Raw genomic sequence first — 26,223 nt, 5'->3', positions numbered from 1 at the left:
CAAGGCGTTAAATCAGAAAGTCAAAATTCTTTTAAGTCATATTTGACTATGAAACATTTTATAAACAACTGAAAGTAAGAGTTATTTCATTGTGCTACAAAATGGAATTATGTGCCTGGAAAACACAATACTGCCTCTTTAAATATGTTTGATGCATTTTTCATCAGTTGTCAAACAATCTTCAAAATTACAGAAATACACTTGGATAATATCATTCTGTGTGTTTTGATTGTATACACCAACTTATTTTTTTTTTTGTATGACAAATGTGTTCTCCTCTTGGAGAACAAATCTGTCTCAGACACTGCAAGGCAACCCGACCCACCATGCTGTTTGACCAGGCCTCCCTGAGAGGTCACCAATGTCTGAAATACACTTTAGTTGATGAGTAGACATGGGGATCATGAGGAAACGAGACCAAGACTTTTGAGTTAACAAGTCAAATGCAACATGACAAGAGGCAACACAGAAAAAGTCGTTTTTATTCTTGAACTGTTCTTACAAGCAGTCCAACAAGCAACTTTCTATCTCAAAAACAAAAAGAATCATTGAAATAAAATAAACTTTAGAATATTCACTGAATAATATCATCAGTCAGATAGCAGTATTATTTTTTTTTCTTCTTTTACCTTAATTTGAATAACCCAAAAGCAGTAGTATTTGTGTTTGTGGCGTGTGAAAACGAGAACAGTTTCAGACGGGTGTAAACTGGAGGGGTTTTCTACAGTAAGCCTCGGCCAAAAAGCTCCGACGTGTGAAGGAGAGACGCCGGCTCCCGGCTCCCCATGCACACAATAAATATGAAAAAAAAAAAAAAAAACTAAACAAAAGCACAGAGTCTGGTGTCTGAACAAAAATAATCATCTGGAACTCGCAGGTACAATATCTCTAATAAGTCTTTTTATGTGCAAGATTCAAGCTGAAGTCATCACCACAAACAATTATACTCACATCAATTTCCCCGACCTCCCCTCGACAAGTTCATTTTGTTTTCTACATTAAATCTTTTAAATAAACCTAGAGCGTTTTGTCATTTCATATACACATATATTTATATATACTATATATTTTTTTTTCCTATATGCTGTCCTTTTTTAAAATCGTGTTGAGTGTGTGTCCGAGGGAGGGAAATCTGTGTGTGACTTAGAAAGAAAGTAAAACGTACACCAGGCGGCGATACGAGGCGTGAATGAGGCTCACGTATCTCCCAGAACTCACGACTTACGCACAGTGTGGAGTATAGAGAGGGGAAAAAAAAAAAAAAAACTTTCAGGAACAAGTACGCGGAACCGGGTGGTGTGTGTTTTCAGAATCCCCCGCGGCGACCCGAACACACTGACACACAGACACACAAACACCAGTGGAGAAACGTTTGGTCACAGTTTTGTACCCTTCTAACAAAATCGTCTCCTTAAAAAGTTCGTGAGAGTGGATTTTCAATCGTTTTGGCTGCTGACGCGTCCGTGACGAGAAGCAAACGTCCAACTTCCGCTTAGTTCCACTCGTTCATTTCAATATCAACAAAAAAATTTTCAACATAAAAAGTTATTTGGCACATTTAACAACAACTGGTAAGTAACACATTGGGCTAAAAAGGTGCAACAACATAACTTTCAATAAAAACAATAAAAACCATTTTGGTTTATAAAAATAAAAGACACCTTAAGAGGTGGCAAAAATCTCTACAACACGATAAGATTTCCCCCTGACGAAAAAACAGGCTATCAAAAAAAAAAAAAAAAAGCAATTTACCCAAATCAACCCTTTTTTCTACTGAAGCTTTTTGCATTACAGTTCTGCAACAAGGACCTTGTACTGCATAAAAAATAAAAACCCTGAAATTACAATAGATTTCTCCTTCCGCTACGCATCCTGTAACACTGCGACAACCCGTCCCGTAAACGCCCCGGTGCTCCACATGGTTCAGCCCCGACCGGACCGGGTCATGAAAAACACAAAACACTAATGAACGGGAGCTGGACAGACAGCTGATGAGTTCGGCTTTCTGATTTAAACGTGACGTGATTTAAAGCTGACTGGATGAGCTGAGTTAGCTTCGTCTCTCACCTTTTGCTCCAGATATGGCAACAATAAAGTCAAACTGAAGGAGCTTTTATAAACGGCGTGCAGCATTTCAGAAAGAAAAGATTCCCTGTGCTTCATATATAGTTAGGACATGCAGCTGATGCATATTGAAAAAGAACAAAATTAGGTGAACATTTTCAAACATTGAATGTTTTTAAATGGAATACAGAGGATGAAAATTACAGACAGAAATGTGAAAAGTCTAACTTTGACTTCGTCCCAGTTGGACTAGAGAAAAGGCTCTACTTCAGTCAGTTGGTTTGCACAAACAAACTGAACAAGTCAACAAAGCAGCATAACGTTTGTTACTGACCAGGTGTGTAACAACTTCTACACCGAAGAGTGTTATCACTCAAGTGGATTAGCAGAATGAATGTGGTGCTTTCAATTACTGGGAATAAAAAAGAATAAATACAAATTCAGACTTTTGGCCACGAGATTTGGTCAAAACAGAATATTTCTCATTTAAGCAAAACATGAGACTCTGCTGTGTTAGAGACTCTTATTTTGTAGTGAGAAAGGAAGTAGTACTTGAGTGACCGTGTGTTGAAATAGAGTTGGCTAAGAAAGACTTCTTTTTGGCTCGCTGTCAGAACTAAATAGGCTGGCAGCACTTTTAAATGGCTTATGTGGAAGCCTTTTGGAAACCCAATAGAAAACTGCACTTGCAAAACCGCTAGATGCTAATGATGCTGATGTGAGTAAAGTTAGAAGCTGAAGATGCTAAAATTAGCAATATTAGTCACAAGCATCATTGACTGATAAAATTGGAAAAGTTAGCATCATTAACCACAAGCAACATTGCAGGCTAACATTGGTAAAGTTAAAATTATTGGCCACAAGCAGCATTAGTAGCTAATCCTGTTAAAAGTTAGCATTATTACTGCTGAGCCACATTAGCTTCTTGTGGTGTCAAGATAGCATCAGACACCACAAGAAATATCAATGGGGAATGTTGTTAAAGTTAGCATAATCAGTTGCAAGCATCATCAGTGGCTAACGTTGGTAAATTTAGCATTACTAGCACCGTTAGATGTTAATGCTTTTTATAGATGTCTATTTCAGTTTTTCAAGATAGCCTGGACTGTGTGGGATTTCTTTGTTTTTGTCCAACACTTTGGCTGAACCTAAACCTGATTTTCACTTCTATAGCAGTTCTCATTAAACTAGAGCAGTTTTGTCAAAGCTGCACTGATATTTTCTAAACCAATTACAAATTTCTTAAAACCGAAAGTGTTATACCACTGTGCAAAACAAAACAAAACAGGAAAATTGTAGCTTTACCAAAAACATTGCTAAAAATCTTGAACCCAATGTTATGACTATATTTGAGAGCTGGATATGTTGATATTGGCGGACTGTGTAGCAGGTTGGGATTGGTCCTCCAGGCGCCTTCGGAGATCAAAGAGCAAAAGCCAGAAAAATAAGAGAAAACCAAATGTTGATTGTAAAACTTTCGCTCAGCTTCAGCTCCTCCTCGTCCGACTTGTGCTCACTCTGACGACAAACACCGGCTGAACCTGCAAAGCCACGAGAATGTGTGCGTCTGTGTGATGGCATCATCTGGAAACAGCCCAGCAGAGGTAACGCAGCAGCGACACCTGCTCTTCCACACACACCTTACGCCCTCACACACTCTGCAGAATGAGAGAGAACATCCCCGTCCTCCTGTGTCGGGGTGAAGCCTTGCGAGGCTTTTGGACAGGCAGATAGAGGTCCTCCGACAATGCAAACACACTGGACCAAAACATGGGATGCACAGAGAAAGGGTTGTTTATATACACTGAACATGCCCCGCCCCTCCTGCGAGCCCAACACACAGCATCATCCACGGCTACCCATCCTCCGGTACATTGGTCTTCACAGTTCCCATGGCAACCCGTTGCTGTTTGACAGCCAATGGAATCTCGGTCGCCAAGGAAACTGGCTGGAAACAGGAGCCAATCTGAAAAGAGTCTGTTGGTCCTCTTCTTTTTCAGGACTGGAATGATAAATCGGCCGCCAACAAACACCCTGAGAGGGTCCAGAGGGACGGGGGGCTCCCGCCGGCCGCTCAGGTGACTCAAGTAAAATATCCATGTTGGCACTTTGCACACTTCAGTAACTGAGAGGAGGGGTTGGTAATAAGAGGGACAGGATACAGTCGAGCAGCAGATTTGTTTTTACATTCCCCACAGTAGCCCCGCCCCTTCGACATGGCCTGGGAAAGAGGAATTCTCTCTGATTGGACCTCCTGCTGTATCTGATGCTTAAAACTCCATTTCGTTTTGCAGTCGTTTTTCAGATTCTTCCAGGAGATCCGGTTCAAATGAGGAGAGGTGACCCTGAGGGTTCAGGGGGATGAAGGAGAGCCGGGGAAGGTGGAGGACAGTCTGATAAATCCTCGTCACCTCCATGCAGAGGGTTCTGCTCTCCTTCAGTCTGCCCAGCCTCTCCTCTCCATGACTGGCAGAGTCCCGTGGATGAAACGGAAAAGAAACCGGTGAACCTCCTGTGATGGTGCATGTGTGCGTGTGTGTGTGTGTGTGTGTGGGTAAGGGGCCGGCAGGTCCGCACACACTGCGAGGCGTCGCCATGAAGTTGGGGCCGATGTCTTGCAGAAATGATGTGGTGCGCAGAGTGTATGTGTCTGCGTGTGTTTGCGTGAGTGTGTGTGTGTGTGTGTGTGTGTGTGTGTATAGATATTGAAAGGTATGTGCTCCTTTTATTCACAGGCCGTTGCTGTTGCGGTGTGTGAGCGGCGGTTTGGAGAGCTCCACCACGGCAGCTCGGCCTTTCCCGATCACCTTGGGCGCGCGGCGCAGCAGCTTCTGGGCCTCTGTGAACGCCTCGTTCAGCTCCTTCTTCCACTGCACAAACTCTGGGTCGCTCTGAGGGAAAAGCAACGGGACGGGTCAGCAGGGGTCAAAGAGTTGGAACGGACGGAATGAGGAAGCCACCCACCTCACACTGCAGGACAAACTGCTTCCCTCCCTTGATGCGCAGCAGGATGCACTTCTTGTCTTTAACCTGCGTCTCTTCCACCGACACGATCTGCTCCATGGTCAGCAGGTTTTGCTGTGAACAAAAGTCGATGAGTAACACATGAATTAACACGAAGCGTCAGAAATTTTGAGGCCTTTGCCGAATGGTTCCAGAATGCCCAGCCTCAAACCAGTTCCTTTCATTCTGTTGGAACTGCCATCCATAGTACTAATGAAACATTCAGATTTTAAATAGGTGCGCACTGACTACTGTGTTCTGGCCGATCACCGATTATGTCAATGTCAGATTAAGCACAATGAAGCTGATTAAATGTTTCAGCCCTAATCAGAAGTGGTATTGAGGATTTTTCTTAGGACTCGTCTAGGGACACCACAGGTTGTGTAAATGGACAAGTGAGCTCCTGGGCAGAGCTAAGGGAAGGCTGCTCTTCATCTAACTGCAGCAGGAGGAAGAGGAGGGAACACATGTACTGCCAGGTGGAGAGCAGGGAGGTGAAGCAGACAGCAGAGACACTCACCCTGTCTTTTAGCATTTTTAAAGTCTTTAGCCACTTTTCCTTCAGAGGTGAGACGGGACAAATGAGCAAAGAGACAAACGAGATTCTCACACACACACAAACACACACACACACATATAGAGAGACGGAACAGAAAGACAGTGGGAACGTGAAGCGCGATGTTCCTGCACACTCACCCGCGACTCGCCCTCTCCCCTCCACTCCACCCGGTTGGGGAACAGGTAGAAGTAGCGGCGCTGCCACTGGGTGAGGAACGGGTTGCCCAGCTTCAGCATGTAGCCGTGCATTATGCAGTCTTTCCCAAAAGCATAGTCTGCGCACACACACACATACACACACATGGTTAGAAGGTGACACAAAGTGTTCTGGATAAGCCTGTCACAATAAACAACAGATCAATTTATTCTATTATGAATTAAAATGGGTTCAATAATTTCCACTTGCATGACTGGTCCTCTTTTATCTTCCTAAAACTGGATGATAAACGTTTTCAGTCTGATGCTCTGGCCTCAACTGGCCCCTTTGTTTACAGAGACTTCATAATTCATTTTATTTGTTCATTTGTTTTGGATCGATAAAATGTCTTCCAGTTTTAGTGTCAAACATCTGGTAGAAAATAAAGTTTATTGATTTTTGAGAAGATGTATTTGCATTATTTTATCATTATGTTATATGAAAATGGTTTGAAACAGCAACATCATCCTTTATCGCAATCATTTCTGGGACAATTTATTGTCATGCCTGTTTCCAGGGCTGGCGGTCTTACCCTCCTCGTGGCCCAGCTGCTTGTTCTTGGCCCTCTTCCGAGCCTCTATCTTGTCCGTGTCCAGGTTGACGGCCTCGTACACCGTCTCAGCCACCTCCTGCTGCCAGCGCTCCGATATGACCAGAGGGAAGTTCTTGTACAGCTCCTGGTCGCTGTCCAGCAGCTGCAGTGAGACAGACAGAAGACAGAGCAGCGATGTCACCATGACAACAGGACAAAAAGACAAAGAGCAGAAACTCTGTCATGAGCCAAGCACTTCATCAACCTCTGAATCCAGCTGCTTTCTTATAGCACCTAGCTTGGTCTTTAACAGTTATCTGTTTAATGCTATAGGTTTGCTTGGTTAGCAGGGACAAAAACCTAATTTACTTCCTGCAGATTTAGCATTAAAGGTCATCACCAGTGTGATGACCTTTCATCATGATGGCACTCGACAATATGCAATGTCTGTTAATGGTTTCTCAATTGATGAGTGTATGTTGGCTGCCCACCCAGGGCGCCCTTGTATCTGGGGACAACATTTGAAAAAACATTCCCATCAGCCATGCTCAGATTGTCTTTACCGTTTCTTGTTTGCATGTAAAGCCGATAGCGAATGTAAAATATTTGCACATTTATTAATTGATAATATTAATAATAAATATTTCTTACTACTACCAATTATATAAAGTGGTGTATACACTAACTATTCTACAGAAGGATCCTATCAACACTTTAGTCACATAACGTTAAACTTGTCATTTTCAGATTTCCACCAAAATTCTTTCTCAAAGCCACAGAACAGATTATTTCTGGTAAGTTGCAAGATTAGCAACTCGCTAATGAATAAACTCTTTACTACGCCAGTCAGTTGAGACTGCTGCATGTAGCAATGGCTTTTTTTTTTGTTTTCCCAACCTATCTGCTTCAGGTGAAGGTAGGAGGATGAGATTCTGAAATGTTAAAAGCTATGTCCGACGATGGGACACTCCAAATCCCATCAGCAGCTGCAGTGGAAGACAAGAGGATTAGAAAGGAACCATGCGGATGCTCCAGCAGTTGTTTTACCTTGATGCCCTTGGTGTCCTCCTCATCAAACGAGCCGATGTCAAAAGCATCCGCGGCGTTCACCTCTCCCCTGGGCGGGATTAAAGGAGGGGGGTACTGCAAGACGGAGAACAGAGGGACGACTGTCATCCAAAACAATCACACAACGCTAAGAAAGACACACAGAGCAAGAACAACAACAAGGCCACAACTCTGTAGTGCTGTGGTAACCATAAAACCATCCACCTGACCAGATCTGAGCTACAAACAGAACATAAGAGATGAGATAATTTAATGTGACTCCCTGAAAACCGAATGGACCCGATGCAGATGGACATGTTCCATCATTTTGGAAGGTTATCAGTGATTAGTAAAGCAGAAGCAGCATTCAGTTCTTATGATCGTCCAATCTGGAGCAACCTTCAAGAAAACTAAAAAACTGCCGGAACACTGCGTTTCTCTAAATAAAACCTAAACCCCACCAGTTTACAGCTACCTTGGATTCAGAATAACTGGAGCATTGATCAGTATATTTGATGTGAATTTGCTTGCTGACGTTTGACAAAATGTTATATTAGTTGCTTATTTCATAATTGTTTACTGTATAGTGTCCAATGGTGTAAAGTCTTTTGAACTGCTTTGTTGCTATACAAATAAACTTGGCTTAATTTATATGTTCTAAAATACAGTGTTAGGTACTAAATATATTTTTTTTTATCAAAATGAAAGCAAAAACAAACAATAAAACCTTGAAAATTATAATGGGTAAGGTCACCAAATCCAGCAACTTTTGTCTCAAACTTGGCTAAATATACCAAGGTTTAAAAATATATATATATATGTATATATCTGTTGCTAAGTTGTTGTTTTTTTATCATTATTTTTAGGAAAAAGTGCTTTCAAATTTGCAAGTTTGGCCCACAGAGTATAAAGTTGGACACCTCTGGCCTAGATACACATTATGTCTGGACAAAATACCCAGAATCATAAAGAGCATATATATTTAGTGAGAATGAACCTCAGTCTCATCAGAAACATGACGGAGCTCACTCACCTTCTGCAGGTACACCTGCTGCCAGTCGATACCTTTGAAAAACTGATGCTCCTTCACCTCTAGCGCTCTGGATGGGAGACACAAGACGCCTCATTTGAGCACAAGGTGGCAGTGTTGCCCACATTGCTGAGCTGTGACAGCTTCATCCAGTCTGTAAAAGGCCCTGATGTAAAATGACAGCACTGACTTCACCCATCAGATCACTCAGTGCACCACGACTCATCTAGTCCTCTCAGCGTTTCTCAAAAGTGAGCACACCCCTCACTCTTTGGTTCATATTTTATCACATCTTTGATTTGTCTTTGGTAAGATGCATCAAAGATAAATTACTTTGATACAACATAAACACAGCCATTAATGACTGAAATCTACTGACAAAAGATGCAACACAAAATGATCGTCTTTGGCAAGCTTTCTGATTTTCTTCTATTGCTATGGTAACTACATCTACTCACTGATGCAGCCAAATCTGCTGTTAATTGATGTATTGAAAGTTGTCTGGATATAGTGAATACAGACAGACCTAGATAATGTTTTTATTGCTGAAAACAGAAAATATTTCTCAGTCTGTTTTAACAGTCATTGAATGGCTTTAATTTAACAAAGAAAATATTTGAAGTTGTGGCTCACAATCTGATTCCTACAAAAAAAAAAGGAAGTGAATATTTGTTTACCTAACATGGTTTATGTTTAGGTGATTGTTGAATGGGGAAAAAATATATATCTTTTTGTTGATTTTAGATTTCAACATGATATTTTCTGGCCCGTCAGTATTTTTGAGCTGAAGATTTTTGGCCCGTGCGACGTTAAGGTTTTGACACCCTGGATCTATCTAGATATCGCCGTCGATGTGAACAGACATTTCATGTGGGTGTTTGTCGTACCCCCGGCCCTGGCAACCGAGCCGCTTGGACACGTCTCTTTGCAGCAACCCCTCCAGCAGATCCTTGAGCTCCGGGGTGAACGAATCTGGCAGCTCCACATTCTGCAGGGAACAGACAGGAGGCAGAAAGGAACGTCACAGTCAGACATCGTTTTTAAGATAAACACGCATCATTTGCACTTATTACCATTTTTTGAGGAAAAAAAAACATCAAGCCATCTGCTCTCAAGGAGACCTCAGTGTTCTTGAATAAAACTTTGCTACCTATGAACACTGTCTTACATTAAATCAGGCTAAACTTCTCCTGTTGTAGGTCAACTGGGGAACTTTATTTCTAACATCTAACTGGCACTCTAGTTAGATGTTAGATGTTTTTTCTTAAAAAAAAAATGTGTATAAATCTCCTCAGTACATTTTAAACTGCCTGTTAAGATGAGGCAAATGTCCCAGGTTTCTTCCACCAGGTCCTCAGGATAGGTTGCTATGATTCTGGTCCATTCCTCCCGGTTTCAAAGCCTCCTTGTGCTCTCAAATTTTTGTCACTGGGATTGAGGTCAGGGCTTTCAGATGGACACTCTAAAATATTAACTTTGCTGTCATTAATCCGTCTTGTTACTTATTTGGCAGAACTTTTAGAGTTACCATTTTAAGTCCTATATGTGCTTTAGGCCTTCTAAGACACATCTGTATAAAAATGTATATCTCCTCCACATTGTATAAAAATGATAGTAAACACAGAATCGGTTTAAGAAAAGGTTGCGTCCACATGAACCCGTCAAATCCGCCCTTAAATGTTTTAAACATGCCAAACCTCCTTGGATAATGATGGCTGAATATTTCCAACTTATTCACTCTAGCTTGCAATTGAACAAATGACTGTGCTACCATCAGGCATCTGGAGATTGTGAACCTGATCCAGACTTGTGGAGGTTCTCACATCGCTCTGATTTCAGTTCATTTTTCCATGATGTCACTCATGGAAGGTGTTGCTTTCAAAAGACTAAACAAAATTATATCATCTCCTGGTATTGGCTGAACTGCTTCAGACGCAAACCAAAGTGTATAGACTTTGAAGAAACTGTGCTACCATCGTCAAAGAATATCATTGTTAGCTTTAGTAATCTTACTTGGATTAAAAAGAGGAAATGTTCTTATTTAATCTCACAGAGACAAAAAGGATATGCCTGTATGTAAATATCTGGTTTCAACTCAAACAGCTGCGCTTGTGTTTCTTTCTCTGATTTTTGTCAACATCTTTCTTCATCCCACTTGGGGAGTCAGACAGGTGTTAGAGCAGAGTTAATCCTTCAGGCAGCATTACTGTGGATTATAGAGTTGCAACAGTGGATTTCCAAAATCAAACGATAAATGGGATTACTGCAGAGTTCAAGCTGCATCTTCGTTCTAAGCGGGAGATTTGTTTGGACAGCCGCTATAACGGTATCCAGTTTCCATTTTAAAGAACTCAAACGGGCCACTGAGTTGAGGTCGATCGACTGAGTTGTTCTTTGCAGATGACGTCTTCACAAACCAAAAACTCCCATTTATGCTGACCACATCTCTGTGTTGATACTCGTAGGTTCTATGAATTATAAACGTGGATATATTTTTATTTGTCCTCTTTTTACTCTTTGAAATAAATGCTTCTTCTACAGAAAGTGATTCAAATACAAACCAGTCTGTCTAATCTGATTGACTTTAGTGTGTGACAGAGAAAACAATATTGACAAATTTGTTGGTACTCTAAAGAAACTGTTAGTACTGCAGTTACATTCATGTTTCAAATAGAGCTGAACCGATAAATCAGCCCTGAATCCCTTAAACTTGGGCTGAAGTCTTCTTATTTCAAAGTTTGCTGTGAAATAAGAAGACTGACTGATTGTACAGCCATTACAGAGTTAACAAACTTCCACTAGGTACATTTGTATTACTGTGTACACCACTGTGAGACCGGACCGGAGAAAGCAATGACTACTTGTTTTTGAGGAGCTCAGAGAGACGATTCTACATATCCATGGTAAAGGAAAGGGCAACAAAATCAACTTCAAGCAGCTTCATGTTTCTGTGGTCAAAGCTGCCAACAGGAGAATCAGGAGAAAGCAGCCAAACTCTCAGGGTTATAGAGGAAAATGCAACCCTACATTGATAAAGTGGACAGTGTGGATGGTTGAGGAAGACCCAAGAAAACTATCCAAAAACTAACCAGGTTTCTCTTGGTTAAGAGGAGTCTTAATACATTCCTCTCCTATGAGAAAAACGAAATAAATTCAGACCGGAATTCATCTGAATGTGTGCTGATGGGCTCCCAGGTCTCCCCAATGGTCATCAGGTCCCATCAGGTCTGTGAAATGATGTTTTTAGCAGTACACCAGACCAACAGTGAGACACAGAAATCAGGTTGGGTTGGTGTGGAGGATGCTTTGCTGTATCTGGTGAGGGGAACCTTTGATCTGAGCAGGGTCTAATTAAATCTCATCCAAGAGCCAAAACTATGTCCAGCGTCAGAAAGCTCAGTGTCAGTCATAGATTATGACCCAAAACCCACACACAGCTTAGAGCAGCCGGGAAGGGCTGAGAATGAATCATTACAGAACAGTCTGTTCTCTGTGATCTGCCCGGATCTGAATACTACTAATCATCTACGGCAACGATGTTCCAGTCCTCACAGACATCTGCATCCCTTGCACCTAAATAAATGGGGTGAATAATCAGCATAAAGTCCTGATATTGGCCTAATTATTTGGTTCAGGTGTGTCAAAGCAGAGCTGTGTAAATGTTACAAGACAGGAAGCCGGAGGGCCCTAAACTGTGGGAAAACCTAAAAACCCCTGGGAGATACCCAGAAACCTGAGACAACCTGAGCATTTCTCCTGAAGAGTAAAACGACCAAATGTAGACGCCTCACCGTGAAGTACTGAGATCCCAGAGAAGGTGATGCCACTAAACATCTGAAGGATCTAATTCTTTTCATTTGTTTAATTATAGTATTTTTGGACTACAAGTCACTGGGGTTCTTTAGTAGTTTAGCTGGTCGTGAGATTTGTAGTCCAAAGTGAACATAAAAACTCTGGACTTTTTTTTTTTTTACCTCTTCATGACCTAATTTGTGCTAATCCATACTGACAAATATGAACCAAGGATCAAACTTTTTGAATATTAGGTGGCCGGAGTTGGAGGAACGACTCGATAGTTAGATGATTGAATAACGTGCTGTGGTACAGTTACGTCTCCATGTCCCGGTAAAGGCCGGGGAGGTGGGCGTTGTTGGTACATCCCCCTCTCTGTCGGACTGGATTCACTGCAGGTCTCTCCGCTCCACTGCACACATACTCTGGAGTGACAGAGTTCTGCAAATATGCTACATAAAATAATTTACTAAATCAATTAAAAGTGTGGTTCTGATTTGTGTTGCAAATCAAATAAACAATAATTGTTTGCATGACCATTCCTACTGACCACTAAAAGCCTTTTAGTAGTCACCAATAAGGTCACACACCAATAAGTTTGTAGGCAACTTGGGGGCACATCGACATACAATGCAAGTAGAAGAGAGCTACTCTTTGAGCCAATCGACCCTGTACAAACATCTGTTTATGTCAACGAAGCTACAAAAATCAGAATACATGTTGTAGTCCCACAGACAAAAAGTGTCACTTATTTTCTTTCTGCACTGCTCTGAGCTGCAACCTGGTTGTGAGAAGTCAGATTGTCTCCTCCATTCAACACTTCATCTGCAGCAACATGTTGGTCTGCTGCTGACAGCAGAGAAAGCTCTGCTGTTTCATGGAGATGTTTGAGAGAGCAGAGGTGCCAGTAACCGTCCATCCATCTCTGCTTCCTGAGTTCATGCAACCAGCTCAATCATCATGCTGAATAAACACAAACATGCATTGGTTGGACTTTTAGAGCTGGACTGCAGTCTTTCACAGAGCTACTGCCGGTCATCTCTGTCACACACCCAGACTAGGATTAGAGGATAAACCAGATTAAGTGGCTGGATTCCAAACCTAATCTGGATTTATTGTGATATGAAAGATTAGACTTTCTCTGTTTGGAGGCCTTGCTCTGCTAGAGAGAAGGGAGAGAGTGCAGCTCCTTCTTCTCATTCCTTACAAGTAACACAAATGGACTTCGACACTTGGATGAGTTGCATTTTGGATGCGCAGCAGCTGGAGCAGGCAGAGCTGCCGCGATGCTTCAACTCTTCAGAGTTTGGTGTGAATGGAGAGGAGGAGGCAGGCCAGGATAGGTGGGCGAGAGCACATATGTCACAGTGTGGGCTCAATGGATGTCATTCATCCTGAGCGTGACCCGTGACATCAAAAAGGCCCGGCAGCATATTCCTCCCAGAGGCTACACACACACACACACACGCATATTGTTCTTTAAATCATGGACGGTTGAAGATTTCTGTCAGTGAATCTGGCCAGTGATCGTACATTAGCTGTGTTTTCATTACAAATGTGCACAAAACTTGGTCCGTCTTCCATTCATGTCAAAAAACACAATTACGCAATTTCTGTTTCCAATTAAATCTAAATTAAACTGAGATGTGAATAAGCTCACACATTAAGTCATAAAAAAAGAGCTGCACTATGATCCATCTTACCAGTTCCTGTCTTTATGTTTTCCGCCAGTAGTAACATCTGGTTGATATATGACTTGTGAAGTGACAAAATGTTTCCATTGCAGTTTAGCACAACACACTAATTTCAATACAGCTGAAAAAACGCCTCATTCTAGAGAAAAACCTTTTTTGAAATAGGTGTTTCCATAAAGCAAATTTATTTTTGAAACCCATATTTACATAATTCTATGGTTAATAGAAAAGCAAAAGAAAAATTTTCTGTGACAGTCAGGCTGCAGGTAACGATTATTTTCGTAATCAATTTTTTTAACTGAATTGACAATTTATCAATTAATCAGATAAAAAAAAACTGCCACATTCTGCAAATTAACCTCTTTTCATATATTGATATATTAAAAATAACTTAAAATCCAAACAATTCTCTTTTTTAAACAGCAGTGTCAAAAGAATGCAATAACAGCATTCGTTTAGAGAGCGCGTGATCATTTGTAGCAAAACATGCATCTGCAGATAAAAAATACTTCCATTATCAACACATGAAAAGCTCAGCCCTTTCCGCTCGGCCTTTCTAATAGGGCTGATATGACGATACTTTTTTATTAATAATTTGATAGCAAAAGGCGCTTACTGTAAAATTTCTTTTTACTGAGTTTGAAACAGATAAAGCTTAAACTGCCACTTGAAGAGTTTTGAGTAGAACATATTTACAGAAAAAGCAGCGTTCAGTTCAAATGCTCCACTAAACTGGAACAAACTTCCAGAAAACTGCAGAAGAGCCGAACACAGACTTCCTTTAAATCATGTCTAAAAATAAACCTGTTTGGAGTTGCCTTTAATTCATAGAAACTGGAACATGGATCAACATATTTGATGTGAATTTGCTTGATTATTTTGATGACAAAACAGAAAAAAAAAAACATTTTAGATTCCCCCTTTGAGTAAGATTAATCTAGAAGTAATGACACATTTGAGTAATTGTCCAATACAACAGCGCTCATACGAGGATACAAACGGATCATGGAGAGCAGCTAATACTCAGCCCTATCCGCCTCAATAGTCAAGGGGCAGGAAATGATGTCATACTGGAAGTGAACGAGTTCCAGCTGCGAGTGAGGCTGGGACTGGAATCCAGTTTGTTAAAAGACGACAAACTCTCAGCAGACTTCCTCTTTCTTCCACGGATGCTGCTCAGGTCAGGACGGGTCGCTGGACTTACTGTCCTTCAGATGTCACAAAAACTCCCAGAGCATCTCTGAATGTAGCATCGGTCTGTAGCATGGGAAGGATCTGAACGTCACTCTTATGTTTGCTGTGAGTCTGTTATGTGTTTACAACTGTTCACACAGCACCACACTGGAAGCCATTTTAACATCAAACAACAGCATATATAAGGGAACCAATCATTTCAATGCATTTCTTTGTGTCGAATTGAAAAACGTGTAAATTTTACCAATTTAATTTTTCAATGTAATGTATAAAGTATAAAACCCTTATGTTTTATCACATTTTAACACGTAAAAGCAAAAATAACATTTCCAATCATATTGCCAGTTTTGTTTTTAATTTACAATGATGGTGAATCACAATTCTTATGACTATTTTTTCACAATAAATGGCCACCTCCATGTCTGTGGCTGGAACATGAGAGGCAGAATGCTAAGATTTGCTGAAAAAGGGAACTTCGCCACATTTTTGGTAGAACCTTCATCTAGAGAAATGAGACACTTCAAAGCCATTAAGCCACTGTTTTCTCCCTGCACTGTCACTGTACCAATCATATTTGCACACTTCAGCTGCCATGGAGGCAGACGCAATGTGTCATCCTTTCATGAGGACGACGGAAACATTTCTATCTGAAGGACAAACATGGCTCCCATGGAGTTTCCTCACATCGGTTGTTCACAAGCGTCCAACAAAAAAAAAAACAACATGCATGCATTTAGAATTGAGCACAGACTCGTGTCATCTTCGGTGTTTATAGCGTGTTTACACAGAGGAGGTCTGCTGTGTAATGAGGGGATATCTGCAGCTTACCATGGTCAGCGTCATGCGGTCTATCTCATGTTTGTCTTTGGTCTTGTGCTGTCTGAAGGGGCTGTGCCTGAAGACGACAGAGAGGAGAGCCTGATGTCACCAGCTGGAGACGAGTGAACACGGGAAGGAGGAACGGAAGCGACTGGGAAAGGGTGAAGATGGTTCAGGGTGGACAAAACAGCTGCACACACACATACACACACCCACACAAAAAATAAAGCACCACAGACTCGGCTTCTTTTCAAACCATGTCACTCTCCAGCCCCCTTAGTTAAACTTTAAAACTGTGTTCAGAAAACTTCCAGCCCAATAATTCAGAAATGGTAATTTGAAGTGACCCAGATTTGACTGAGTCTAATTAGGATGCGGAGGAGGAGACGGTTCACATCCTGCAAGAAAACTTCACCATCACTCTCTCGCAGCTCTCTTTTGTTGCACTTCTTTTGTTTTGCTGACTAATCAGAAGCATAATAATTATTGTAATCAACTTTAATGGCTTAGAAACTTATTTTACAAAAAAAGGTACATTCACTGGATTTTTGCACTGACAGAATGACCAACTTATTTGATTGCTTATATGAAGCTGTGAAAGTTCTGAAATCACAGTAAATGTAAGCAATAGAAGAGCCACAGTTGTGCTTAAAATGGTTTTCTTCTTGTGTTGCCAATGGTTACCTCTAAATAAAAGAGTGGCATAATCATTGCTTAGGAGAAAGAGGGCTTCACGTTGGAGGAGACTGCTGCTAATAATGTTAGGCAACAAAGAGCCATTTTCCTGATTAATGAGAACTTCAAGGTGTAGTAAAGAATGGTATGTTCTATTTTTAGTCAGAAATCCCGACTTCCTAGACAAAAAATAAAAATCAACTGGAACGTCCCCTGAAGTCGGTCTTCCCCCTGGGAAAGTAAATTACAGTAAATTCATGATTTAGCTCTGGGGATAATACTCATTTTTTTCATGGTTTGGTGATCTATGACCGATATTAAAATGTGTTTGATAATAGTAAGCGGTGCCAAAAAGCAAAAAGAGCGTAAAATTGAGTAGATACTTTTCCTTACTGCAAACTCCAAAGTATTAAGTAATGGCTGTAACCTTTACATTCATATTCTGATAAAGACTCCTGTACCTAAAAACTGTTTATAGTTTCCCCTCATACTGGAGACAGTCAGCTTCTCTCTCTGTCACACACAAACTCTTCTTCTTTAAGGACGTGGATCCAAACATCAATAGAAAGACACCTCTCTCTCTCACACACACACACACACACACACACACACACACACACACACACACACACACACACACACACACACACACACACACACACACACACACACACACACACACACACACACACACACACACACACCCTTTACCTGGATTTTGGCCTGCTGGGACCAGACCTCTGGCATTTACACACTCTAGATCAAACACACGCACACACCCGCTCTCATACACAAACAAGATCAAACACACACCAAACAGAAGGCGGGCGGGTGAGAGGAACTCGGAGAAGGGGAAGTGAGCTGATTCAAAGAGGCTCGCATACAGAGCCAGAAGAGGTTTCAAAGCGGACAGGACGTCAGGATGCGGAGGGAGTGTAGAGCACGGAAGAGGAGCAAGAGGAGAGCAGCGAGGAAAGCTGGAGCTTTTTACCCTCTGAGGAGTTTGAAGAGCATGCAGCCTAAAGAAAACCAGTCTGCGCTGCTGTCGTACGCCGTTCCCTTCTGAAGGACCTCTGGAGCCATGTAGCCATGAGTCCCACTGTGACACACACACACACACACACACACAGCAAGTCGGAGTTACACATTGGTGATTTACAGAGCAAGACGGCCAAACAGGAGAGTGGAAAAACGTGACCAGATGTAAAACATTTCGAACAAATTGGTTTGAAAGAAAATTATTTAAACTCATTAACTGCTTCTACAAGAACAGAAACAGCAATGGCAGTCAGATATCTGCTATAGAAGCAAGTTCAACTGATGCTATACAGAAATCAGCAGCTTGTTTTTATCTTTATTTGTGTCAATGTTTTAAAATACATTCCTAATTATGTTGGATTCTTTTGCTGCTTCCTGAATTTCTGCAGATTACAAGATGGGGGTCGGTTTATCTCCAGAAAATATTAGTCACATCATCCCTGCAGGCGCATTTCATAATGAGTCTGACGAATAAACAACAGTTGCTGTCAGTGAATGATCCTCATAAAGCTGGCTGGGATTTCTGGACTTTCTGACATGGCAAACCAGACATCACAGCCTTCTCATCTCCAAAATTATTCCAAATAAAGGTTGTGGGTGGTAACAGCACTTCTTAAACGCACTTCTGACTTGCTTGAAAAATGTTTTATTTCTATCAAAATACAGACAAAATAATGTCTAAATCATTTACATTGAGTAGACTTAAATTCAAGTTAACTTTTATTTGCTCAGATGTTCAAAAAGTGGTCAAAAAGAATTATTTTAACACACTTCCCCTCATCACACCAAACATTTGACAAACAAAAAAGTTTGTTGACACACCCACGGTGTGTTCCTGATTAAAAGTTACCAAAGTAATCATAATTCCAAGAACAAAAATGAACTACACATTTTGGTTAAAAAATAACTCAAGTATATTCTAACTGTCTAAAGATGAAAACTGAACTGGCAGAAGTTATGATTTAAAAAAATTCAACATAAATGGCCAGAACACCAGATATGTACGCATTATTCCAAGAAGCATCTATAAAACCGAAAGTTGTATTTAAAACAGACAGAAGTTTTTACAAATCTAGTTTAAAGCAGTGATCTGCATTTTATCACTTAATTCATTTTTAATACAAATCTTTATTTATGGGTCATTTCTCTTAAATAAAGCAGACTAAATTATCTGTCTGAACAAAAACAACTGATAGGTCAAACATTAAAAAATATATATATATTTTCCATATTTAGTAAATTTTTCTTTCATATATAATTACTACTAAAAAAACACATTAAATCAGCTGCCGAGACCTTAAATATAAGCAGAGATCAGCATCAGCCAATAAAAACTAAAAAATCATCACATCTTGACTCCCTCTGTCCTATGAAATGAGTGAAGCTGCAATTTTAAAACCAACAAAGCGACAAAGCCGCAGATAAAACGTCTCTTATCGACCTTCTTCCTCCTGAGAAGTAAATGTTTGTGACTGTGAGGCACTTGTACTTACACGCTAGCGTGGGGCTTCTTCTTGGAGAAGTCGCAGGCCAGGCCGAGGTCTGAGATCCGAACGTGGCCGTGTTCGTCCAAAAGGATGTTGGCCGGCTGACGGAGGACGACAACAAGCAGAGGTTACCACTTCACATTCTGAGCAGACACAGACAGCAGAAGACGGCCTCCTGTCCTGGTTTCCTTCTGTGACTCTCTCGCTCTTTTTCGCTCTGCAGCGCTCGGTGTTGACGTATCATTCGGCTTGCACTCGACTGTTTATGGAAGCTCTGAAAATGTTCCCTGAACTCCTGCAAAATTTTGGCAATTGTTATGGCAACCCGTCCAAACAGCAGAACCAGAGCTAAAACAGGGGAAAGGCTGAAAACAAGGATTTTCATGTGGACGGGTGTAGTTAAAGCTCGTTGTTCTGCTCTATGCAGTGGCACCAGGAAGGAGAGATCCCTGACAGACACTCTTTATTCATACTTCCTTTTTCTTTCTATTAATGTAATTTAGGCAAAATAAAAAGTCTTACGTTAGCTGTCATGGTTCATGTAATATGATATTACAAATGTACCAGGCAAAGTTGGAAATTAAATGAAACTCAAAGAGCAATGGCTAGATTTGAATGATTAAAATATCTGATTGGCAGTAAAGGGAAACCTGACAGCCCCATAGAGCGCCCCCTGTTGCCTGGTTGGAGGTGGTTGTTCAGTGTGGAACAACCTGTCCCCCCTCCCCTCTTCCATATGGGGGCGCTGCAACAAGAACTATTGAAAGAAATGACATGAAAACGTCTGAAGAAAATACTGAGCACAACTTCCTTCTTTATGAAATGTAAACAAAAATGGAGTGGAGTCAGAGTTAACAATTGGAGTATTTCTCTGTTGTCTTTGGTAAAAGATCACGTCCCATTTCTCTAACAAGTTTGGTTTGGTTGCATTTACCCAGAATGCTCTGCGCTGTAATGAACTTCCTGCTTTTGGAGTGATCTCCAGTTCGCTTGGTGTTCACATATGCATTTGAAGCAAGTGAGAGTTCTCTATAACCATACTGAGACATAGCAAGCTCTTTGTTATGGCGCATTACAGCCATTGTAATTTACAAAACTTTAATAAACAATAAAAACTGAACTATTACCTTGTTTGTCCACAGAACATGGAGATATTCATAATGCTTATCAAACAGAAAACCAACATTTGCTTTTAAGCATCTTGACAAAAACTGTTTTTGGATTTATATCTAGGAAGTATACATATTGTACTAAGACAATTTTCTCAGTTTTAATTTAATATCAGAAATATAAATATATAGACAGAACAGTAAACAAAAAACAGGCTTATGAACATTAATGTGACAGATTAACTCACAACCGACATTAGAAACGTCACTAACAATAGTGGCTAATCGATGGTGTCCTATCTGGTAATATATATCAATGTGCTCAATGCCACTTTGGCATTTCAGGATCAGCGGCTCACCTTGAGGTCTCTGTAGACGACGAAGCGGTTGTGCATGTGCTCCAGGCCCAGGATTATTTCAGCAGCGTAGAACCGCATCTCTTTCTCACTAAACACACCATGCTGGGAGAGGTGGTAGTGCAGGTCACCCCCTGAACACACAGGAACACACACAAAGTGTATCATAACACTGATAACAACATGCTCTACGTTTCGGGAGGGAAGGAGGCCAGTTTGCGTGTATTTTAATCACACAAACTGACTCTGGCTGGAGCCTATCAGCCAGAGTCGGATTGTGTGATCCAATCTCCAAAACGTCTGGGCATGAAGCCTCAGTTTGATCTGGGATTATGAGTCAAAGGTCAGCCTACCGTTCATGAGGTCCAAGATGAAGCAGAGCTTGTCGGGGGTGTGGAAGGCGTACGTCATACACACGATGAACGGGCAGTCCTGGAAGAAAGACAGACACATCGTCGTCATCAATAACTTTAGACTTGTTTTCATTCAGTGATGCTGTTACATCTTTGCTTCAAATTCATTTCCTGATGATCCCACCGTCACTGGTCTGAGTCACCACGTCTATCGCCATAGTGACTCAGACCAGCGGAGACCTTCCATCTATCCTGGACCTTTAAAACTCAGTGAATGCACCGCTGACATGTCTGCAGACCCCACACATCCTGGACACAAACCGCTTAGACATTAACCGTCAAGTTTCCCTCAGCCTCTCTTTCTGATGAAAACAATGAACATCTTGCAGCTACTCTCCTGTGAAACCAAAGTTACACTCACACACACACTGTACATGCACACACACTGTACATGCACACACACACACACACACTGTACATGCACACACACTGTACATGCACACACACACACACACTGTACATGCACACACTGTACATGCACACACACACACACACTGTACATGCACACACACACACACACACACACTGTACATGCACACACGCACACACACACACTGTACATGCACACACACACACACACACACTGTACATGCACACACACACACACACACACACACACACACACACACTGTACATGCACACACACACACACACTGTACATGCACACACACACACACACTGTACATGCACACACACACACACACTGTACATGCACACACACACACAACCACACACACACACACACACTCGGCCAGCAAAGCTGATTCTCATTGTAAATGCAGCAGCAGTTATGTGTAATCTTTAAACTTATAAAAAGTAAAAAGAGAAAAATAAGAGGATCTTTACTTGCTTAGTTTTTCATTTTATTTTAATCCCCTTTAGAATCAATAAAGTAGTTTTGAAGAAAATGAAGAGTTAGAGTGTGTGTAGTTAAGGTGGCCACAGTGTGTTATCAGCTCAGTGCTCTTTCTGCAAGCATTTTGATTTGTCAAAAACCTTCAGACTATTGTTCCCCAAACAGCTGCTCAGAAAAGTATTCACACCCTCTTACAGGCTGGTTCTGGTTGGCTGCTTATAGCACCTGCACAGATTTTGCGCCAACAGGCTTCCTGTCTGATTCTGCACCGCTGTTCATAGCAGGTGCTTAAAAACATAACTGTTCTCACTTATTCACTGTATTAAAATAAACACAGTAACACTTCCAAGTTGAAATTATTTTCAGATTACGATCCTAACATGCGTCAACTGACCCGCTATTTATTAGCCTTAGTCTTTAGCCTAAACGATGTCAACACAATGAAAGACCAAACGGCTACTTGGCAGGAATTTTCGTTCTTCACTGTAAATATTAGTGTTGGCAGGAGAAGGACACACAACCTGCTGCAGCAAAGCTCAGACTTCCAGGTGGACAGAGAGCATTGTACCACTAGGGATTACAACTGGTTACATTAATATTCACCGTCATAATGCATCATTATTTTTATTACGGACAAGAGAGTCTGACTGTAAAAATTGATTAGCTGTTGTTGCATTCGACAGCAGCATTAACAATCCAGCTTATAGAATCGAATGATGTCCTGGAATTAACTGCACTGCTTGCAGTTTTCTAACCGATCACTAATCTTTAAAAAGTGTGACCTGCTGATTGCGTTTGAACTTTTTTTTTTAATCTGAAAGTTGCAAAATATAGCAACAAAGTTGCAAAGTTGACAACAGTTGACAACCATTATTAACCACGCTGTGACTGTAAAACCTACCTGCTTAGAGTTCCATAATAAATGGAGCACTGACCAACATATTTGCTATGTGTTGATGAATTTGACAAAATGTAATGTTTGTTACCAGTTTGTTACCAATAGAGAACTATTGGTGACTGGAGGTTGTCAGAAGACGATGACAGAAAGTATTAGGAAGATGATGGTGCAGTATTTTTTAAACAAATGTATTTTTTAAACAAATGTATTTTGTGGGATTTTATCTTATTTAACCGAAACACTGCAATTGAAAATTGTGTCTTCTCAACATTAACGGAATCTTGACAATGTTTTCAGCTGACTGATTCACCTGTTGACTCTTAGTTTATTCTAATTTTGTTGGCGACCACAAAGGTTAACAGCTCCGAAATAAAGTGGCCACACACCACCAGGAAAAGAGATGTGAGACGGCTGTCCTTATTTTTATGTTCAAGAGAGTTCACACCTCTACTTAATGCTGTCAGTAGAACTCATCTGACCCAAAAACAGGGGTTACTACCAGGTCAGAAATGTACAACAAATCCACTATTTCCGCCTTTAAATATTTGCTTATGTTGAATAAATCTGACGCTAGCTGTGTGCTACTGGGAGATCTGAGCACCTGTCAAGACCTCTGACATTTAGATCTGAGTAAGAAAGCTCCCATCAAGCGGCTGCTGTGAAGCTATTTCGCAGGACGGACGTCTGCGAGAAAACAGAGGGTTAAATTATGACTTTGATCTTCTCCGTCACTTGTTTGCTTTTTGAACACACGTTATCTGAGATGAAATGTGGTAACACTCTGAATCAGCTTGGTTTAAAAACTTAACTAACCCATAGGAACGTGAGTTAGCGGTGCGCTAATTTGTCTGAAACGACTAAAGCTCAAAGAAAAGCCATCTGGAGTCGACACTCACCCCTGTGCTGACTAGCGACAGCATGATTCTCTCGTTGAGCGCCAGAGTCTCGCCCTGCTTCATTTTGATCCTTTTCTTGTCCAAGCACTTCATGGCGTACCTGGAATCCAGAGAACGTCACAGACATTACAATAAAGCGGGCGACGCGGGCGAGTTTCTAACAGTTTCAGCTGTTTTGCTCACATCTTCCCCGTGTCGGCCTTTCTGCAGCCGTACACCTCCCCGAAGCCGCCCCTGCCGATGATCCGATGTACGCTGAAGTCGTTCATGGTCAGCTGAGAGAGAACAGAAAGAACAGCAACCTTTTATTCTGGTTTTTTTTTATTATTATTATTCTAAGTTTCTATAAGAACATATAAAACTAAAATTGGAATTTTCTATGTTCTATGAGAACATAGAAAACAGACATAAAAAGAAATGTTTTTCATCTCGGGTTGTTTTTCTGGATCGGCATCGACCGATACTAAATCTCGAATATCAGTAGTGGAAGTGAAAAAAAGAGGATTGGCGAATCCCCAGCAGAAACAACAGGAAGAATTACCAAAGCATTCGGAGGAAGTTCATAAATTTATAACAAATGATCTGGTAATTTTCTTCTCATAGCTGAAATGAGTCAATAGTTTTTGCATTATACATTTAGTTTCTGCTTTGGCTTGAGCGTCCCACAACCACAAATGCTTTCTGGGAATTACAGAGCTTAGACCAAAGCCAACAGTTTTGATAAGTTTGGAAGTTCAGCTTAAGAGCTTTTTAACATACAATCACATATATTGGAATTCCATGTCCAATATATGTATTGCAGGTATTGAGACCTGCATTTAGTCATGCAGGTCTAAATACAACTTTTTTTTTGCTTTGCATTTGTATACTGCTTCCTTTACTTTATCCTGAATAAATTACTAAAATAATGTAAAAAGGAATAGAGTAATAACAGACATGACGGTGGCAGCACCATGCAGTGGCTGCTTTTCTAGATTTCTACTTGCAAAAATGTTGACAATTTTTCCCTCCACTTTGTAATTACGCTCGACTTCGTATTGACCCATAACCTAAAATCTGAATGAAAGGCACTTCAATCTGTGGCTGTAACATAACCATGCACTGCTTTCCTATAGCACTGTACCATGTCATAATTACTGATGTTCTACCTTCAATCAAAATCTCGTACTCACATGGATGTTGAGTTCCACGTTCTTCCACTGGCAAAACCGAGTGAACTTGTCGCTGAGGTCAGAACAAAAATAGGGTAAAAATGGCACTTTGCCAGCAGTGAGAGCCATCGCTGCGTTTCCACACGGTCACCGGCTCACCTTTCAATGAACTTCTGGAAGATGTTCCCTCTCAAGCTGTCACAGATCTCCACTATGTATGGCTGCAGCAGAGACACACAGAGGCTCAGCTCAGAAGCTTTATGAGAAACATTCACTTCTGACATGGACGCAGCTCGAGTCTTTGCTCATAAGACCAAAGAGAAAAACAGTTACATTTTTCAAGCATATGTTTTAATAAACGGTCAACAGTTCCAGCTGAACGTACGATTTAAATATTGAGTAATAGCACAGGAAATACTGGCATATGCATGGCATATTTTGGAGTTGCAATGATTCACAGGGGATAAGTGAGTAAACAGACTAATAGCCAGGCTGTGGGCTAAAAGAGGAAAAGAGTGATTTGATTTACCAAGATGCAGGCCAACTTTTGTCTGGCTTGGTCTGGACTTATTCTGCTGGGCCTTTCCTTCCAACATCTGATACTTAGGAGTAAGGCATGTTTTACAAAACTATAAAAAAATGAGACTTAACCTGGATGACTAGCATTAATTCAGTGGAGTATCAGAGGTTGGCAGATTGACAGGAAACACAATGAAATGTGTCCTGCAGCAGATTGCAGTGAAGACAGTAACGAGACGGTTTCTAAAATACAGCTATAACGGCGTTTTAGGAACCAGAGGAAATGGAAAACTCTTCCGAGTGAGAAAAGTGAAAGCAGCTGAAAGGAGTGTGCTTGTTTGTTGCTATGGTTTCTCACTATTTTGTTCTCGTTCTGCAGGTGTTGGAACAAACTTCTACAGTGTTTTTTTCTTTAGCTTTCTTTCTTTACTACTTTTTATCTTGTTTCCCACTAAACCTTTTCCCCCTCCTCTCTCCCTTTATTTTCCATCACTGCGTCCATTACAATTGAAATAAACCCAAAGCCACATTGTCAAACATTATAGAAACATTACAGAAAGTAATGATGATGTGCACACCATCAGACACTGCTATATTACTTTATTGATTCAAGGATTCCTCAAACATGCGTGAAAGAGTCAAGGCAACACTCCAGTTATGTTTTTGATGAAGAAATAACATTATGACATGATGTAAAGCTCAAAAAGTTGATTTACAACATGGAAAACTGTCCCACAGCATGACAGAACTTCCACTGTGTTTAGAGACAGTAGTCTCTCTTTCCTGATCGGATTCATACTTTGCTAACTATCTGAGCTAAAATGTGAAAGCAAGTTTCACATCTACTTTGAGAAGCTGACTTTACACTCCATGAATCATAATCTGCTTCCTGTTTG

General features: G+C 40.9%; 1 protein-coding gene across 3 annotated transcripts in view; it reads right to left on the bottom strand.

Moving 5' to 3' along the window:
- The window catches only part of grk3 (G protein-coupled receptor kinase 3), a 75,467-nt gene that overhangs the window by 6,368 nt on the left and 42,876 nt on the right, over positions 1-26,223 (bottom strand). The window contains exons 6-21 of one of the 3 annotated variants that reach the window (XM_055060775.1): positions 24,968-25,029; positions 24,830-24,881; positions 23,841-23,932; positions 23,658-23,757; positions 20,948-21,026; positions 20,598-20,728; positions 19,136-19,230; positions 17,596-17,703; positions 15,939-16,005; positions 9,318-9,418; positions 8,434-8,500; positions 7,401-7,496; positions 6,354-6,516; positions 5,764-5,900; positions 5,029-5,142; positions 4,872-4,955 (exon numbers count right to left, since the gene is read on the bottom strand). In XM_055060775.1, the coding sequence (XP_054916750.1) occupies positions 4,872-4,955; positions 5,029-5,142; positions 5,764-5,900; positions 6,354-6,516; positions 7,401-7,496; positions 8,434-8,500; positions 9,318-9,418; positions 15,939-16,005; positions 17,596-17,703; positions 19,136-19,230; positions 20,598-20,728; positions 20,948-21,026; positions 23,658-23,757; positions 23,841-23,932; positions 24,830-24,881; positions 24,968-25,029 (1,548 nt within the window). Of the gene's footprint in view, positions 1-462; positions 4,956-5,028; positions 5,143-5,210; positions 5,627-5,763; positions 5,901-6,353; positions 6,517-7,400; positions 7,497-8,433; positions 8,501-9,317; positions 9,419-15,938; positions 16,006-17,595; positions 17,704-19,135; positions 19,231-20,597; positions 20,729-20,947; positions 21,027-23,657; positions 23,758-23,840; positions 23,933-24,829; positions 24,882-24,967; positions 25,030-26,223 lie in introns of those variants that run through there. The other 2 variants (XM_055060774.1, XM_055060776.1) reach the window with 2 other exon arrangements.

The sequence above is a fragment of the Poeciliopsis prolifica genome, unplaced genomic scaffold, assembly GCF_027474105.1.
Source record: "Poeciliopsis prolifica strain line A6 unplaced genomic scaffold, Auburn_PproV2 SCAFFOLD061, whole genome shotgun sequence".
NCBI classification, from domain to species: Eukaryota; Metazoa; Chordata; class Actinopteri; order Cyprinodontiformes; family Poeciliidae; genus Poeciliopsis; species Poeciliopsis prolifica.
The sequence above is the reverse complement of the archived record's forward strand: the minus strand, read 5'-3'. Positions and strand labels throughout refer to the sequence as shown.